At 37.5% G+C, this 18,644-nt stretch overlaps 1 protein-coding gene across 6 annotated transcripts; it reads right to left on the reverse strand.

The window, feature by feature from the left end:
- Positions 1 to 1,610: 1,610 nt before the first annotated feature.
- Positions 1,611 to 18,312, reverse strand: LOC121988961. 6 transcript variants are annotated; one of them, XM_042542705.1, is made up of 17 exons: positions 17,715 to 18,312; positions 17,505 to 17,617; positions 10,180 to 10,250; positions 9,968 to 10,079; positions 9,730 to 9,873; positions 5,446 to 5,550; positions 5,282 to 5,365; positions 3,478 to 3,593; positions 3,289 to 3,390; positions 3,097 to 3,210; positions 2,945 to 3,001; positions 2,802 to 2,868; positions 2,679 to 2,732; positions 2,416 to 2,490; positions 2,274 to 2,309; positions 2,049 to 2,164; positions 1,611 to 1,652 (listed from the first exon to the last, which is right to left on the reverse strand). In XM_042542705.1, exons 3-16 carry the CDS (start codon positions 10,209 to 10,211, stop codon positions 2,051 to 2,053), a joined length of 1,212 nt encoding a protein of 403 aa, XP_042398639.1. In that variant the 5' UTR covers positions 10,212 to 10,250; positions 17,505 to 17,617; positions 17,715 to 18,312; the 3' UTR covers positions 1,611 to 1,652; positions 2,049 to 2,050. The 6 variants fall into 6 exon arrangements, with proteins under 6 accessions (XP_042398639.1, XP_042398640.1, XP_042398638.1 ...); XM_042542706.1 differs by having other exon boundaries at positions 1,611 to 1,694; positions 10,180 to 10,247; positions 17,505 to 17,583; positions 17,715 to 18,311; XM_042542704.1 differs by having other exon boundaries at positions 1,611 to 1,694; positions 17,505 to 17,583; positions 17,715 to 18,311.
- Positions 18,313 to 18,644: the final 332 nt, after the last annotated feature.

Here is an 18,644-nt window from a genome sequence, read left to right on the forward strand (position 1 = left end):
TTGATATCGCCAGTTGATGGCATCTGGTGTGGCATAGATGTGGAAGCATACTGTAAGTTCAGTAGGAGTAAAAGTAGATCTTCATGTGTGTTTCAGCTGCTCTCACTCGGGCCAAGTCTATTCCCACCATTGGTAATAGACTTGGCAAGTTGATCGATACATCATTGGTTCATGGGTGCGAGGACATCGAGAATGGAGGAGGGTATGCATTTCTTTCGAGAAATGCATATGCACAATTTATATAGGACAACTACACTTGAAGCCGAAGGAATGACATACAAATAATTTGTTTCCATTTTCATAATCTAGGATGGATTGTGAGAGCATCTCCATTAGATTTTCTAAACAATTTTTTTTTTAAATTTAATATTTTATATAAAAAAATCTTTACATATTCTATCTATTTTTAAATTTAGATTTTATAAATAATATTTTTTTAACTTAGAAAATAAAATTCATTCTTTAAATATTAAAATATTATTCTTTTAACTTTAACTTTCTATTTTCATGTTATCATTTCATAGATAATAATAAAAATATAAAGAAGAGAAAAAAATAATAAAAAAATAAAGATATGATAAATTATAAGAAAGTTGATGTATTGTACAATAAAAAATAAATATTTAAATCTAATAAAATAATTTTTTATCTAAAATTTTGAATAAGGAATTTTATAGGGATGCTACCTCATATTCAACGTTATGGATCTAATTAATCATTTTTTTCATAGGATATATATACATGTAAAGAAAATCTTTTCATAGATTTTTACTCTCCATTAGTAGTATTTTTTTAAATTTCATTTTCCTTCCCCATAAAAAAACAAATCCAGCCAAATAAAGAGAGTTTCTAATAGTAATCACCGCACAAGGGCAAGTACTTAATGGTGCAGAAAATATTACAATCCAACAAGGCTTTATCCTTGACGGGCAACAAAGTAATAATCTCGAAAAAGAACCAATTCAGAAAAAAAAACAACAATAAACTTTTTAGTATGACCAAATTTTACTCTTTTTAGTAATAGACATTACATAATAAAAGGTGCGGAATACAATGGCATAAATTATTTTCCCTCTCTCTCATACTTAGGGATGGCAACGGGGCGGGGCGGGGCCGGGTTTGCCATTCCCATCCCCGCCCCGTTTTCATTTTTTCGGGTTCGGGGATTCCCCGAACCCGAACCCACGGGTTCGGGGATTCCCCATCCCCGCCCCATTTCTAAATTAATTTATATTATTATTATTATTATTTAATAATAATTATTAATAATAATATTAATATTAATATCAATATCAATAATATTATTATTAATAATATTTGCAAAAATTTTAATATTAATATTAACACTATTATTAATATTTTTTTAAAAAATCATATTAGTATTTATTAATATTAATAATAATAATATTCGGGGCGGGTTCGGGGATGGGGATAGTATTCCCATACCCGCCCCAAACCCGCCCCATCCCCGAAAAATCGGGGATCCCCATCCCCATTTCGGGTTTTCCCCGCGGGGCCCCAAACCCGCGGGGAAAATTGCCATCCCTACTCATACTCTCCACTTCCTCGTCGACCCTTCCGTTCTATTGTTGTATTTTTTGATTTCCAGATGATGCCGATTACCTCTATGTACTCCAATATTTTATGATGATCTGAACTCACCTATCATTGCAAAAGTAATTGTATCAGCGAATCTGCAGACGAAGATGAAAATGAATCGGAACGGATTAAAAAGGTAATTAAGATGAACTGGTTGAAACAGAAATTTCCATCCTAAGGAACTTCCAGACATTGCAGTTGATGGCGGGAAATGCTTCAAGAAAAGATGAATCACTAAAACAGCAATTCGAAAAGGTGCAAGGATCAAGTCATCTGCTTAATGAAATATCATCATACATTGATGGCTAAAAATTTGAAAAAAAAAATACCAGAAACCAACTTTAAAAATACTGAGATAAGAGCTCTGATGAAATCATCAAGGAAAAGAACAAATGGGTCTACATACAACACGATCAACATCTCATCTAGTGATTGCAAAAAACCAATACCTCTAAACAATGGTTGAGTTAGGGGGAGTGATCCCTTTCGAAAGATAGTATCTCTTCTCAGCTTCTGATAAACGTGTTTGAAATATTTGCCACTCTTTTCTACACCTTTCTCTGACCTGTAAGAGATGGAGAGGAATAGCGTGATGCGTGTTACATGAAGCATTAGGGCACATTAGTCTGCAATGTGATTAATCAAGGCAGTTAGGAGAAGCAGTAGTCTCTTACCCCTACCCATGGTGCTTTGCCGTTCTCAGCTTCGCCCTGCCAAACTTAGTATTAGAAGGTCAAAGGAATTCCAGAAGGTAAGCAGTCGAAAAGGTCCACAAAACCATCAGCCAAAGAACCATTATATAAATCATGCTCTTACCTGGTTCCCTAGTGAAGGAACCACCTGATGAGCAATCCATTGTGCATCTACAACGCCGATTTTCTCATGGGCAGGCTTGGTTTTCGAAAAGAATCACCATAAGAAAGCCAAGAGAACATGATGAGAAAAAAAACATTTAACATCGAGAACTAGAAAGACATGACATTTCATTTGTGAAGGAATCAATGTTTCTAATTTATACTTGAAAAAGGAAATTGTTCACTTGAATATGAATCGACTGCAAGAAATAAAGAGCCACTCACATCTACACATTTTCTGAGGGCAAAATCAAGACCCCATCCATGGACCAAGTCATTCTGCATTAACATTACAGTTTATATAAGTGTATATGATACAACAAAGTGAAAATGGTCAAGTACTCTTACCTGAATCAGGTGCCATACACAACGCCATGCATCCCTAGAGAATACAGTTGCCATAATCTCGACAAAACTGTTTGCAGATATCCAGTTAATATATTGAGAAAGATACAATAAATAAATGAAGGGCCTAAATATTAAGTGCTCACGCTGCGCATGGGGGTAAATGGGGGTCGGCACACCAACCAGGTCTTTCCTCTGTATCTCTGTCATTCATCACTCAGTTAATACTTAATGGTGTGTAAAATCCATTGAACGGAAAATTTGGAATTTGTCCAGAGACAAACTTCAAAAACCTTACTTGTGAACTTCTTGGTCTCCTCTCCTTTTTGTCATTTGCCATGTTAACCCATTATTTGGTTCTAAACCAGGTTGTGATATCTCCAGTCCATGCTTCTTTACTAATTTAATATACCTATTGCATGTAGAAAAATATTTCAAATTACAATTAAGTTTTTCAAAGGACAACTTACAAGACAAATCAAGTGCTTACTCTTCAGCATTAAAATGCTCCACCCCTAGGTCTTCATCCCATATGAATATGTACTCATATGGTGCCACAATGTCAGGATGCAAAAACCGCTTGGCATACCACCTTGAATAAATCAACAAAACAACACTAAAAACACCAGCTTCTTGATATCTAACGTAAGGCAGCTATACAACTAGAGATTTGTCTCACCATTTAGTTTGCTTCCTTGTACTCACATGAATAGCCCGCTTTGACCACTCAAATTCATCCCATTCAGTTGTCCGGCCATCATAATGGAATAGTATTATTTGGAAATTTTCAGAAAACTGCAGAACAGATATCTTCCCAATAAGGCAACAGGAAAGTAAAAAAAGGATACGTAGCAATAAGTTCATATGAGAGCAAGAGACAATGCTCTTGATCTAAGTTAATTTCAAATGCAAAGAGAATGGCCAGTATGGTTTCAAGTGGGATGAAATTTCAACAGCTTATTAGCAGGGAAATCAAAAGGGGGTAACTTTTCGACCCATATATGGAAGAAAAAAAAAATATCAGAGGAAGTATTTGGAGTCAGAGCAAATACTAGAGCAGTTGTCTATTCTCATTGTTACAAAATGATGACTGTGTTATTATATGAATTGGCACCTTTAACATGGCCATCAATCTTGAGTGCCATGGGCAAGGAAAATTTGTCCATCTTCAACCTACCCATTTTTATTCTTTCCTGGATCATTCACATTAATGTGGCATATGGAAGTTAAATTTGGAAAAAGCCCTAATCATAAGATGATTACCAAAATTACACAAGGTTCAACCTTCATTTATGTTTCTATTACTCACTTCTGTACCAGTCACTTTTGTGCACAATGGAAATACTATCCATAGTGCCTGGAAATGAGTAGTGTTGTACCTTACTGTACAAAAGATCCATGGAAACCTAAAAAATCCAGCAAACCAATTTACATTCAGAAATTGAAAATAAACCGAATAACATGCAACAACTCTATTCGTCCTAACTACTTGAAGTTTATCATATGGACCACCATCATTGAGCTTTATGTTTTTTATTGTAATACCAAAATTTTAAAATCACTTTTGATTATATTTAAGTAGAGTTTTCTTGATCACCCTTACCTTCATAACATCTTAATTTAACTTTACTCATTTTATCATTTTTATCAGCTATTGAAGATACACAGTTAGACAAATATAACCATAAAGGCCTAAGCCTAATTACCCTTACCCGTCATCACCATACTCGTTCCTTTTCCTATCTCCATCCCCTTCTTCTTAGTCTGCCTCTTCAATTTCCTCTCCCTCCTTTTGTCAAGGATATCTGCCTACCCCACTTCACTATTGCACCGCAACTAACCTCTCCCATTGCATCCACCACATTTGACTAGCATTCTATCTCTCTTCTTTCACTCTTGTCTTCTATCTGTGTTACCATCCATGATTCTCCTCTTACCTTGCCCCATATCTTCTCGCTATGTCAGCTGCTCTGTCCCTTCTCCTCTTCCTCCATTCATCTCACTCTTCATCCTCACATTATTCCACAACCCTACAAAATGACATCAAACGTGAACAGAGTTTACTTGGAATCCAAAATTTTCTTATAAACTGGTATCAGGCATTTAATACCACATCTTATAAAAATAATTCCAAAACCCTGGCCTGGTTCAAAATGCAACTAGTTATTATGTGCAATATTCCTTAAATTATGGACCGGACATTTTTTATGATTAATGGTTGTTCATATATAATAATAAGTAGGATCCTACACCAAGAATCTGTAACAGTCAATATAAGCTATTTAGTTAAACAATTATATAGAGAATTCATATTAGAAAGCACCCTTCTGGGATAAAAATGCAAAGAACCCTTAATTTGGATAACTGATTTAGAAATCATCAAACAACAAGTCATTTTCCTGCCTAGGAAAGCAAATGATTAAAGGAAGTGCAATTGCTGAGAAACCTCCTTCTCGAGCCTAAGCTTTTGGATGATTACTCACTTTCTTAACTGCAGCATCAATATTCTTCTTCTGATCATACCCAACTGTGAATGTCACGAGATATTTCGGCTGCATGATAAGATCCTGCACATTTTGTTTACACAACATAAAGAGCTTCTGTTGAGAGAACTTTTTTAAAGAATGATCCGGAGACAACCACCTACCTCTTCTGGATTGCCCCACAATCTGCGCAAATACAAATCTGATTCCGGCATCAAAATCTTAGGTGGTAATCTTTCTGCACCTCTCGGATTTGAAGGAACATAAATCTATGATAATTCAAAAGCAAGAATCAAATTAGCAATTCATTTAACTATTGATAGGGACTTAATTTCCCTTGATTTCTATGTTGGGGAGATTAGAATCAGGAGAAAAGAAAACCATATTTTATCCCCAATGGAGTGCGTGAATTTAAAAATCACACACACACACACACACACACACACAAATGTGCAAACAGATCGGCATAATTAACCCTGGTTATTTGTAAAATCGCTTTTTTATGGTACCCTAAGTCTGACTAACATATGCATAAGTGGCATCTTTATAATAATACCACAGAAAACATCCATGTTTGATGAGCTTTTACTCATTAATCCTTCTTCAGGATAATGGGAAGAGGTATATTATCCTGTATGAGAATTTAACTACTACATCATTTAGTTGTGAAAAATCAGTTGCTGTGTATGAGAATTTAACCCATCAGTTTTTTTCCGTGATTGAAAAAGAAAAAGTATTATTCTTAGTTCATCAGGAACAATTTAAGATACCATTTTCAAGAATCCATCTTAATATCAAAAAGCTCATAAATTCATCAACTCTTTTTTTTTTTTTCAACTCAACCTTGCCTTACTCTTACCAACTTCATCATCAGTTGCATCCCTCGTCACTTGCAATGAAATACATGATTGAAGAGTCATAGTTAACAATAAGTTAATCCTAACTTGTTATTAAATTCGTATGCAAAGTGAAAACAAGAATTCATGGATTATTGTAATATGTTTGTTATTAAATAAACAATGTTCACTAGATATCTTAGTAATTGCTTTGCATAACTAATTTAATTAAAATAACATTATAAGCCATATCACTTTATATTTGAGAGTGTATTAAGAGTTACCTCCACCCTTTTGTTTTTGATGAAAAAGAGTTACCGCCACCCTTGAGATCCATGTGGTCAAGTGAAGTCCTAAATGAGTGAGCTAAAGTATCAAGGAATTTCCTAACTGAATGCCATGGAGTTTTAGGTTGGATTGGGCTTCTACATTGAACCAAAGTCAGATTTTCATTTTTCATCTTCCAAGGGTGAGGGCACACAAGAGAGTAACAAGAGTAATACTCATCCTTTAGTTGGACATAATCAGATCATGCTTAAGTATTGTAATTAGAGACGAAAAGAATACACCTTTCTTATTGAAAAGTGAGACATATTTATATACAAACTAGGACCCATTTTAGGGAACTATAATTAGGCTAATTTAATTGACACATATATATATTAACTAATTTGTACCAATAATACTCAACTTATTACAAAGAAAATCAACCTGAACCCCATTTAAAGCTTTTGAGAAGATGTCCACGAGTTGTTCTCTTCATATATCCAATAGAAATCAAATTTTGTTGAATTTTCTCACAAACAAAATGACAATCAATTTCAATGTGCTTTGTTCACTCGTGAAACAGGATTCAATGCAATATGAAGAGCAACTTGATTATCATACTACAACAGTTTAGTTGATACTAAAATTTTAAGTCATACTTAGTCAAGAGTGAATATATCCATATTATCTCATATTGCAACTTGATTATCACACCACAACAGTTTAGCTGGTACTAAAATTTTAAGTCATACTTCAGTCAAGAGTGGATATATCCATATTATCTCACACACAGACTGTGTCATAGCCCTATATTCTAACTTTGCACTAGATCGTGACACAACATTTTACTTCTTACTCTTCCATGGAATTAAATTTCCTCCAACAAAGATACAATAACATGAATTAGATCTTCTATCCATTTTAGAACTTACCTAATCTGCATCTGAAAAACATTCAATATGTGCGTGCCCATGATTTTTATATACGATATCTCTTCCGGGTGCTCCCTGAAAGTAACACAAATTTGTTCTAACGCTGTCCAATGATGAACAGTTGGAGATGACATAAAATGATTGACAACACTAACCGAATATGCAATATCTGGACGAGTTATAGTAAGGTAATTCAACTTTCCAATTAATCTTCGATATTTTTCAGGATGTTTAAATAGTTCCCCATCTCCTGTGAGATGCATGTTTTGAGCATTGGAGCACTATAAGGCTTTGCCCTCCCCCCCCCCTCTTTTCTCAGTTAATAAATCGAGGATATATTTTCTCTAAGATAGAACTATACCTTTTTTACTCCTCATAGCTTCAACACCCAAGAAATACTTTAGCATCCCCAGATCTTTCGTATGGAATGAAAGATTTTAAGAGATGAGATTCCCGTAGTATCACTTCTAGTGATAACAATATCATCTACATATGCAACTAATAAAATGATATCAGCTCCTAACCAGTTGTTGAACACAGAATGATTTGACTTGCTTTTCGTCACCAAATCTTTCAACAATCTAACTAAATTTTTTCCAAACCAAGCACGAGAACTCTATTTCAACCCATACAGAGATTTTCAAAGACGACAAACTAGCCCTTATTCCCCTAGCAACAAAACCATGAGGTTGCTTCATATACACCTCCTCCTGAAGATAACCATGAAGAAAAGTATTCTTGATATCAAGTTGATGTAAAGGTAAATGATGAGTAGCAACCATTGAAATAAATAATCGAACAGATGTCAGCTTTGCAACTGGAGAAAAAAGTGTTAGAATAATCCAACCCATAGATTTGTGCATAGCTTTTACCAACAAGACGAACTTTTAATCCGGCAACTGACACATCCGAATTGACTTTAACTGCGAATACCCATTTGCATCCAATAGCTCATTTCCCTATAGGTAGATCAACCAAGTCCCAAGTGTCATTGTCATCTAAAGCATTCATCTCCTCTATCATTGCATCTTTCCAACTAGGATGAGATATAGTCTCACGCAGTCTTAGGAATAGAGATAGAATCAAAAGAACAAGAGGAAGACGACAAGCCATTATAAGAAACAAAAGAAGTAGGATAAGTACATTGTCGTTCATCGTTCGGGACTAGATAGTAGGTGCGGGATATGAATCTAAAGGGTGATGCCTAGAGTGGATTTGAATAATAAGAGGCTTGACAGGAGCTGGTTCCAGAACAAGTGCGGAGGGTGTAATAGAATACATCAACAAATCATCAAGAACGTGTTGCACAAGTATGTGGCGAAGATAGCAATGAGGAGGAAGGAGGCAAGAGGCAGGATCTGCATTGGTGTTGATGATGGGCACGGAGGTGGAGACTTGGTGTTGAGGTAGTAGCACAAGGGATGGAGGCTTGCAACCTTGGTAGCCTTCATGATGGCGTGTGATCAGGAAAGCCAGATGGTGGTCGGTGACTACGGAACGTGCTGTGCGTGGTGGTTGATCGTGAGAACAGGGGAGCAGCGACGGTAGCCGACTGCCGATCACGACGCCTATTGGTCGTGCGATGAACAGAGCACACACGAGTGAGAAATAGAGGAGAAAGATGGAAGAAAAGAAACCTAATTTCGACGGGAGAGGTGATAGAGTCCTAATTTAATTTCTATGGCTCTATACCATATAATTAGAGACGAAAAGAATACACCTTTCTTATTGAAGAGTAAGACATATTTATATACAAACTAGGACCCATTTTAGGAAACTATAATTAGACTAATTTACAATTAGCCTAATTGACACACATATTAACTAATTTGTACCAATAATATGATAATTAATATATACATATATAGTAACTAATATGTACAAATATGGTAACTAATATATATAGATAATAAGTATCAAGGGATCCTCCAACTGTCTTGACATCTTAAGGTCGGATTGAGTTTCTACAGTTTGCACCAAAGGAGCAAGTATATAAGACAGTTTATTTAACTTTTCAAATATTAGACATATTGCATTATTAATATTCCAATGAGGACATTTTATTTTGATCATCTTACCAATCCTTCCTGAATATTCTAATTTCTACTATGTCTGTACTTTGCATACACTAAGCAAACCAAATAACAGAAAATAGCACATTTTTTATCCTTATGCATTTTTCTTGGTTACATTACCACTCATTTGTTCCTACAAACCAAGCACAACTAAAATTCCTCAAAGAATAAATAATTTATCCGACTTCTAGGACTAACTAGAAAACAAAAACTTACATTTGCCTCCTATTTCCTTCACACAGTGTAGATAGGAAGTTTGCTCAATAGAAAAAGAAGTATAGAAAAACATTGAATCCATAAAATGCAATTTGCAGTGGCCAGCTAAAGAAGCAAGTTACCTTCAAGGTATTGGTTGTGTTTGATGTAGAATTCTTTCTATTTTGATTGTTAGCTGAATTCCAAGCATGGTTTAATAGAGCTTGAGTTGCCAGGCCTGAATTTCTGTCTTCAATGTAGGATATAATATTGGAAGGGAAGGTAAGCTGCAAATTTAAGCAGCAAATATTCCTTGATTCTATCCCATAGCACCAAATGTAAACAAACACAGTAAGTGGCAAGAGAATCATTCTGTTATACCTTGGTTATGTTAACTGTGGGAAACGAAATGCCTACTAAGTATCCTACAGAAACTCCAATGATGGCTGAAACAATAAGCCTCATAGTCTCTGTTGACCTTCTAGGAAAGGCGCTTCAAATTAAAATAAAAAAATGTAAACGGTGATATTTTATTTTATATGAATCTCCAATACAAAAGTTGCACAATGCAAATAATTTAATAGCTTAGAAACCTGCAACAACCAGGAGTTCCACGTTTTGCCATGGGCTTCAACTTCTAGATCAATGAACCAAGACAATCCTTCTAACCAAAAATACTTAAGACATTATATGACAAGATCATTGTTGCTTGATTGAGATGCGATGATAATGTATTTGCAATTTAAATATAATCTATGACAAGATCATTGTTGCTTGATTGAGATGCGATGATAATGTATTTGCAATTTAAATATAAAGCACAACAGCCTGAAGAATTGAAAAAAAAAAAAATGAGACACGAGCCATTTAGTTTTACACATGCATTGAATCTAATGTTCTAAGTAATCCAGAGTCTATTGCCTTGAAAAAAATTAGTCAATGATTTTATGAACAAGGATTTATATTGACCTATACTGAAACAGAATTGAATTCTATCACTGTAATAACAAAGTGACATTCAGAATTTTTTTACCAATGTTAGATGAAAACAACAAAAAAATTCAAGAAGAGAAGGAAAGAGATGAAAGGAGAACACGCCATCAGATTTTCAATGAAACAAATACTGATCCATAACTCAGTGCAAAGTGTAAAAAGTAAAACCGAACAATGAGAACATCACGAAGCCATGAGTTTCAATTATATGGGTTGACTTACTATCCAACAAAAAACAAGAATTTTAAACATACTCTAGATCGATAGTCATGTTAAGCTTTCTCAACATCCACAAATATCAGTTTGTCATGCTTGCAAGTTAAAAAGTAGAGATCAGATCTGACACGTCCCAAACAACATAAACCCTATCTTTCATGCAAAAATTTCCTCCATATTGTTTTAACTACTTAAATTATGAAGAAAAAAAGAAATCCTGTCAACAGTATAACAACTTTGTATGTATCTATAAAATTTTAACATACTTACGTAAAATATCATTAAGAGAAGGGGATAAACAGATACTTACAGGAATCTACTCTACGTTAAATTTGGCAACAAGCCGTCTTTGAAAGCAGCAAAAAGACACGAAGGATAGTGGTCGTATCATAAAATGAGAGTTCAAAAAATTAGTAGCAAAACCTGGAAGAAGACATTTAGGTAATGGAAGGGGTCATTTTCAAAGGTAGAAGACTAGGAATTCGCATTTCCACTTCCCCACTGTCTTATCCCTTGACTAAAGGAGGATCTAAATACTTCGCCGACCACCTAAATCCAGTCGCCTCCCCCACTTCTTACCTCGCACAAAATTTCCCAATAGAAATTAAAAAATCCTAGAAACAGAATGGAAATTATTGATTGGCAAATCTTGGCAAGCAAAAAAGGGATCACCTGGGAGGAACCAGGAAGACGATGGGAACCCAGGGTTCAATCTCACAAGTAGAAGCTGCTCGGATTCTCTGTCTCGAATCCACCGCCTCGCTAGATGGACTGGGACCGAAAATGCCAGATTGATGGACACAAAAAAAACTAAGAGGGTTTTTCACCATCATCCAATTACCTACTTCCCTACCATCTATATGATCTTATTACAATTAGAGTTGTCCCCGGGGCAGGGTCTCGCGGTAGGACATTCAGATTATCACCCGAGTATTCATGGCTACGGTATATTTATAGAAATTTTTCCTCCAAATGGAAGGCGTAATCAAAGGATGCTGGGCTTCTGGACTGGCCGCCGCGTGCGCTTTCCGATTTACCCTGATGGTCGGTGGGAACCTTCCGTGGGGTCGAGTCGATCACCCTAGGGATAGTCAATGAGGCTAACTGGGATTATCATTTTTTTATTACAATTAGAGTTTCCTTTCCGGATGGTTTAGTGGGAGTCTAGATCCTCATCTATAATTTTTCCGAGTCACTTTCATAATTTACATGTCTGAATTGATTTTCCAAAATATAAATTACGAAAGGAACCAAAGATTATGGACCAAAGGATCTAGACTCGTCTAGTGGCTAACGCATAAGGTGTTATCAAATTGAGGTATGAGATTTGAATCTCGGCATAGTCAAGGTAAATATCTCCCTCATGTGTAAGTCACTATTCCAATAGCTAATATGCATCCGTGATTTACCTCCTCCGTATTGGTCTTGGGACGGGTTGGCGGGCGCTGGGGGTGAGCGCAGTCGTATTTTGCCAACTTATTACAATTAGAGTGTTGCCTTGGGATGATCTGATGTTTAAATTTTGACATAGCCAAGATAAATGTATCTTTAATGGTCAGTCACTATTCTAAGAGCTAGTAGTCACTTGTGATTTACTCTTTCGTGTTGACCCTAGGACGGATTGGCAAGGGCATTGAGGCGAACGTCCCCTCGAGACGGTCTAGCACGTGAGATGTTATCAACTTAAGATCTGGGGTTCGAATCTTAGTATAGTTGAGGTAAATACCTCCCTTATGCATCAGTTACTATTTCAAAGACTAGTAGTCATTCATGATTTACCTCCTCCATATTGACCTTGGGACGGATTGGCGGACGCTGGGGTGAGCGCAGTCACATTTTGCCAACTTATTGTTGGTGCGGGAAGCATCCGACAATCAAACCAATGTTTTGTTTATGTCAAAGGGTTCAAAATTAAGGTGTTTTGTTTTCTAATATGTTTGAATGAGCTTTGTAGGAAAGTCCTAAGTATACTTAGGCAAAAGTCCTAGCTGCGGTTAGACAAAGGTAAAACCCTAGGGGGCGGTAACCCTATGAGGAAAGTCTTGGCGGGTCAGAGCTTCTGGCAAAAATCCTAAGGGGTGGTAACCCTAGGTTGAAATCCTAGTGTCGCGAACCGGGTAGAAGTCTGGACGGGTCGTGGACCGGACGTCCAGCATGAAGACAAGAAGCATCGGACGCTGAGCAAAAGTCCAGTCGGTCTGGAGGACCGAACTGGCAAAAGGTAAACTCTCCTGAGTGGAGTAGGTGAGGACGTGTTCCCCGGAAGAGGGAACAGTAGGCGTCGGCTCGACCTAGGATTTCCGGTAGAAAATCCGAAATTAGAACCGGACAGTCCGGAGACTGTCAAACTTTCATATTCATACTATCATTATGTGCTAACTCTGTGTTGCAGGATATTTTGGGACTAACATATCTTGCAAGTACCAAAAACACAAAGTTACCTCGGATGAACAGTGTCTGAGGCGCCTCCATGGAGCTTGGAGGCGCCTCGAGTGCAAAGCAAAAGTTGGCTGCGGAGAAGTGCTGGAGGCGCCTTAGACCAGAGCTTAGAGGTGCCACGGATGAAGCTGGAGGCGCCTTTGACCAGAGCTTGGAGGCGCCTTGGATTGGCTTGGAGGCGCCTCAAGCAGGATAAGTTGTGACTGTTTCAGCGCTTATCCGTGCTGCTGACTCGACAGGCTTGAGGTGCCTCGGACGTGCTTGGAGGCGCCTTCAGCAGAGTATTTAAGGAGCATTCAAGCCAAATTACAACCTTCCAAGCAACCTTGGTGCAACGAGCTGCTAACGAAAAGTTCCGACGAAGTTATAACCTGACGCCGACGACCCAGAGCTCAGAATCTGCTATTATTCTTGTCGTTGGTATATTTTATTATCGTTTAATTGTACTTTCAATTGTAACATTTTTACGAAATTATAAGTGTTGCCCAACGTAAACGCTCAACAAGCGTGGGCCTTGGAGTAGGAGTCGCCACAGGCTCCGAACCATGTAAATATCAAGTGTTTGCGTTGTGTTCTTTTTATTTCCGCTGTGTTTATAACTCGAACGATTTTCAAATCTGAAACGAGTGAAGGCCACGAGCGCTATTCACCTCCCTCCAGCGTTTCTCGATCCAACAATTGATATCAGAACGGGGTCGCTTCGATTTGATGCAACCACTAATCAAGCAATTTTTCGAAATATTTTCAGTTTTTACGAAGTCAATCGGAAACAATATTCTTGCCGTCTTCCGATCTAGTTTTTTTTTCGTAATCGGATTTTTGCTCGAAGTTGGTGCAACGTCACTCGAGGTCGTTTTTTTTTATTTATCCCGCACTGCTAATCCAAGACCAAGTCTTGGAACAGTTCTTTTCTGTTTTTGTGTGCAAGGTTTTTCGTGCAAGTTTTCAAATGGCCCTCCAAGAAGGCTTTAGCACAATCCGCCTGCCACTATTTTCCGGCGAGGACTTTAGCTATTGGAAGAACCGGATGGATTACCACCTCAAGACGCAAGTCGAGATGTGGATCATTATCCAGACCGGTCTTGAGCTTCCACGTGACGACACTGGAGGACTAGTCTCATGCGTCAACTAGGATACCAGCATTATGAAGAAGGTTAAAGCTGATGCCAAAGTAACCTGTATGCTACAATGCGGGTTGACAAAAGAAGAATTGAACAGAGTCAGACCATTCTCAAGTGCGAAAGAGCTATGAAACAAACTAATCGAGCTGCACGAGGGCACTCCCAACGCTAAGGTAAGTAAGCGCTATTTAATTTTAAATAAATTCTATAACATAAAAATGCAGGAAGGTGAGACGGCAAGCCAACTTCACGCACGAATCCAGGACCTTCTCAACAGCCTCCATGCAATCGGCCAGAGAATAGAAAACCGCGACATAATAAGGTACACGCTTAGCGCTTTTCCGATGAACACTTTGTGGGCATCCATGGCTGATGCTTACAAAGTTTCCAAGGATTTATCTTTAATAAAACTAGACGAACTGTTTTCCGAATTCGAATTGCATGAACAGACTAATGCACGTCAAGCCGAGAAGGGTATTGCCTTGATTGCAGGTACAAGCAGAACCCGTGAAGCCAAGACAAAGCACAAAACCAAACCCAAGTCCAAAGACGAGTCGGATTCAGAAAACGACGATGAGGTTGTTTCCGAACTGGTAAGACTTGTACGGAAGATCTGCAAATTGAAAAAGGTGACTCAAACGAAAACGAAGGGCAAGACTGGAGTCACCAGCTACGGCTGTAATCAGAAGGGGCACTACAAGCCGGATCGTCCAAATAAGAAGAAACGAAGGAAGGTGTTGAAGGCAACTTGGTCCGTATCATCAGATGAATCCGAGACTGACGAAGAACCAGCAAGCTTCCTCGCCTTACCAGTGTAAGCGAACGTTGCCGAAACTGAGTTCGAGTTCGAGTCTGAAGACGAAAACGAGTCAGAAACCGAGTCCGAGCAAAGCCACGGATCCGTATCCGTTTCCGAAGGACCGAACCTCACTGTAAGTTCTCTACTCGCCGAGACTCAATTAGATGAATTAAAAAATCTAGTTCCTTATCTATTAAAGAAGTTGGCTAAATCCAACATTCGGGTCAAGTCACTCCAAAAGGAGGTAACAACCCCTAAGGAAGAGACTGACTCGAGTTCTTTAACTGAGCCAGTTCAAATTGGAAATTCAACTCAAGTCCAACAACTTGAGGAAGAAAATTCCAATTTGAAAATTCAAATTAAAGAACTCAAGGACACGTTGGAACGGTTCCCCTGGGGTCCAAGAATCTTGATTTGATTCTTGGAAAACAGCGAGTTGTTTTCAACAAATCTGGACTTGGATTTAAAACTAAAAGAAAATACAAATCATACTTGTCAATCATGAATAGATCTAATAGAAATGTAGTCCAAGCATGGGTCCCCAAGTCGAACTTGGTCAATCAAGTTGGACTTGGACTATATTGGGTCCCCAAGGATCAGATCTACTACCTTGATAGACCATATCGAGGCTATGATCCGGGGGGGGCAATAGAAAAACTATCTTAATAAATAGCTAAAATTGCCTGATGACTGTTTATTTTATTTGTAATATGCATGTTTAGATTAGGATAGTTTAAGGACTTAGACGTAATTTACACTTGTTAGTTAAACCTAGGAGTTTCAAAAAATAATTAAATACATAATTTCTTTGAACGGTTCTGTCTAGAAGTGGTGGATGATCTTATACCCAAGAAGGCCTAGTGCCTCGCCACCGCCTGGGAACCAATCCTCGAAATGTGTATTTAATTGACTAATTGGAAAACCTAAGTTTAACTCAAATGTAAATTAATCCTTAGAAATAATCTAAATCAAAATTAACCATCTCACAAAAATACATAAGGTTCCCTGATTGACAATGTAGAATCGGATGAGATGGATCTAGGTTGAACTTAGACTAAAATAATTAATTAACTTAATCAACTTAAATTAATCAACATTCAATTTCAAAATATTTTTTTTAAAAAAAATTCAAAAATCAATCTTAAAATTTAATTTAAAAATCAATTTCAAAACTAATTTAAAAATCTTTTAAAAATCAATTTCAAATTAATTTAAAATTTTTTCAAAAATTTTAAAAATCAATTTCAAATTAATTTAAAAATAAATTTTAAAATTATTTAAAAATCTTTTAAAAATCAATTTCAAATTAATTTAAAAATCAATTTCAAATTAATTTAAAAATCTTTTAAAAAAACAATTTCAAATTAATTTTTAAAAAAATTAAAAATCAATTTCAAAATTATTTTAAAATCTTTTAAAAATCAATTTCAAAATTTGAGTGACCGAGTGGACAGGATGAGTGACCGAGTGGACAGGATGCGGTCGGAGTACACCTATCCTCCTACCCCAAATCATAAGTGGGGGAGCACAATGCTCTCATCTCCCTGAGACAGTCCAGTGGAGGGACTCCTGACGTGCGTCACGCTACCCATGAGTGGACCAAGGAGCACTGACAGAGTAAACTGCCACACAGATATACCACTAACCCATGAGTGGTCGTGTGTGCATTTCCATATAACTGGCGATAAGCTCAATAATAATAGAGCTACCAATCGCTCAGCATGCAATCATATAAGATGGTGCATGACACTAAGCATGAAGATCCTGACCATATCTACGTCCATAAAATATGTACCTAAAGAAAATACATGAATCACATAAGAAAAATCTGGGTAAACGTGTCTGATATGGTAGATGTCTAGTCCGGTATATCATAAGACATGGTATGTCACTACCACTATGAGCATAAATAATCATGGCAATCATCATGAGGGTATAAAACATAAATGCAGAACAGATAAAAGCATGCAATAGGTATCATGTAGTGACATACCGAAACAAAGATGAACATAATTATTACTAGAGGCTATAACCTACTAAGCGTATCAACATGACATTATCAAAAGAGATAAGTCAAGGTACCCGCCTCAAAAAATGGAGATCGTCTCCGAACGTCGAGACGCCCGTTTTAAATCAAAGTCCAGTAACAACATGATATACATATTTAGCTAATTATATATAAATTAATTAGTTAAATCAAATCCTCAAACCTATTTAGGATAATCATAATCGAATACGACTATTGATTAACCCCCTATTTATCAATCTACTATAATTTACATAACCAAACGAAATCTCAATTAGGGTTAGGAAACCCTAATTGCTTAACCTATTCATCCTACATACTCACCAAATCCGTGGTAGCTAATAGGGCTCTCAATCGGAGGAGTCCACAGCCGTAAGACGGTCGCCGCAGATAGGTAAAGCTACTGTTCAGCAAACCAGATAGCCCTAAGTCAGCACCTAGCATGTATCCAATATCCTAATTACAATCACTGCATACTCAACTGAGAATTAAACTCACTCATTCATCCATAACCTTTTAAACTAGGAATCTTACCCTCAAATAACCCCAAGTTGCTGGCCGGAACAAATGAGGGGCATGATGTCTGAACAGAAGAATTGGCCGACGATGCTATCGCTGGCTGGGGATGAGAGGTCAGGAGATCAAGGCTGTTGTTGACAGCAAAAACACACACCTCAACAGCAGCATTCGACTAATCAGATATGTGGTAGATCGGGTTGCGGCCTGGTCTGGCTTAGGTCAGAGCGAGAGGGGTATCACCAGCATCTGTGACATCTGGATCGGTGGTCGGCAGATGAAACGGGAAAACTAGGGCACGGCGACTGCGGCTAGGGCACAGCAAGAACGGCAATAGGAGGAGACTTCGGGTTGGGGGAAGAAGAAGAAGATGGCCGGCGATGTCGCGAGAGGGTGAGGGAGGCAGCGACGCGAGAGGGAAGAGGAAGTGGCTTCGGCGTTTGGGTTTTCGAGCGAAGATTGGGGAAGATGAAAGCTCGGCGCTGCTCGGCCGGAAGACAGGAAGAGATGGGGAAGCAGAAGCGTCGATCGGAGAGGAAGGGGAAGAAGAGGAGATCGGGAAAACGAAGAGGAGAAGAGAAGAGGAGTCGGGCACGTGCTCGGCGACGGAAGAAGAAAAGAAAATGGGAAAAAGAAAATGAAAAAGGAAAAGAAAAATAAAATTTTTCCTCGGGTAGTTTAAATAGATTTTCTCGTGGCTTAATTTTTATCCCCATAATTTACACCATACGATCTCCAAAAAATTTTCAGAAAATTTCTAAAAAATTTAAAAAATTCCGTTAAGGTTATTCTCTATTTAACCTTATTATTTAATTAGTTTTTGTTGCCGTATTTTACAATTGACTTATCCAGCGCCTAAGTGGTCAGAGAGCTAGCCATCTTAGCTAACTCGTCAGATCGGTGATTATCCGTTTGGCGGATCTTAGTTACCGTGACTTCTTTGAACTC

This window comes from Zingiber officinale, chromosome 6B (genome assembly GCF_018446385.1).
Source record: "Zingiber officinale cultivar Zhangliang chromosome 6B, Zo_v1.1, whole genome shotgun sequence".
Classification (NCBI taxonomy): Eukaryota; Viridiplantae; Streptophyta; class Magnoliopsida; order Zingiberales; family Zingiberaceae; genus Zingiber; species Zingiber officinale.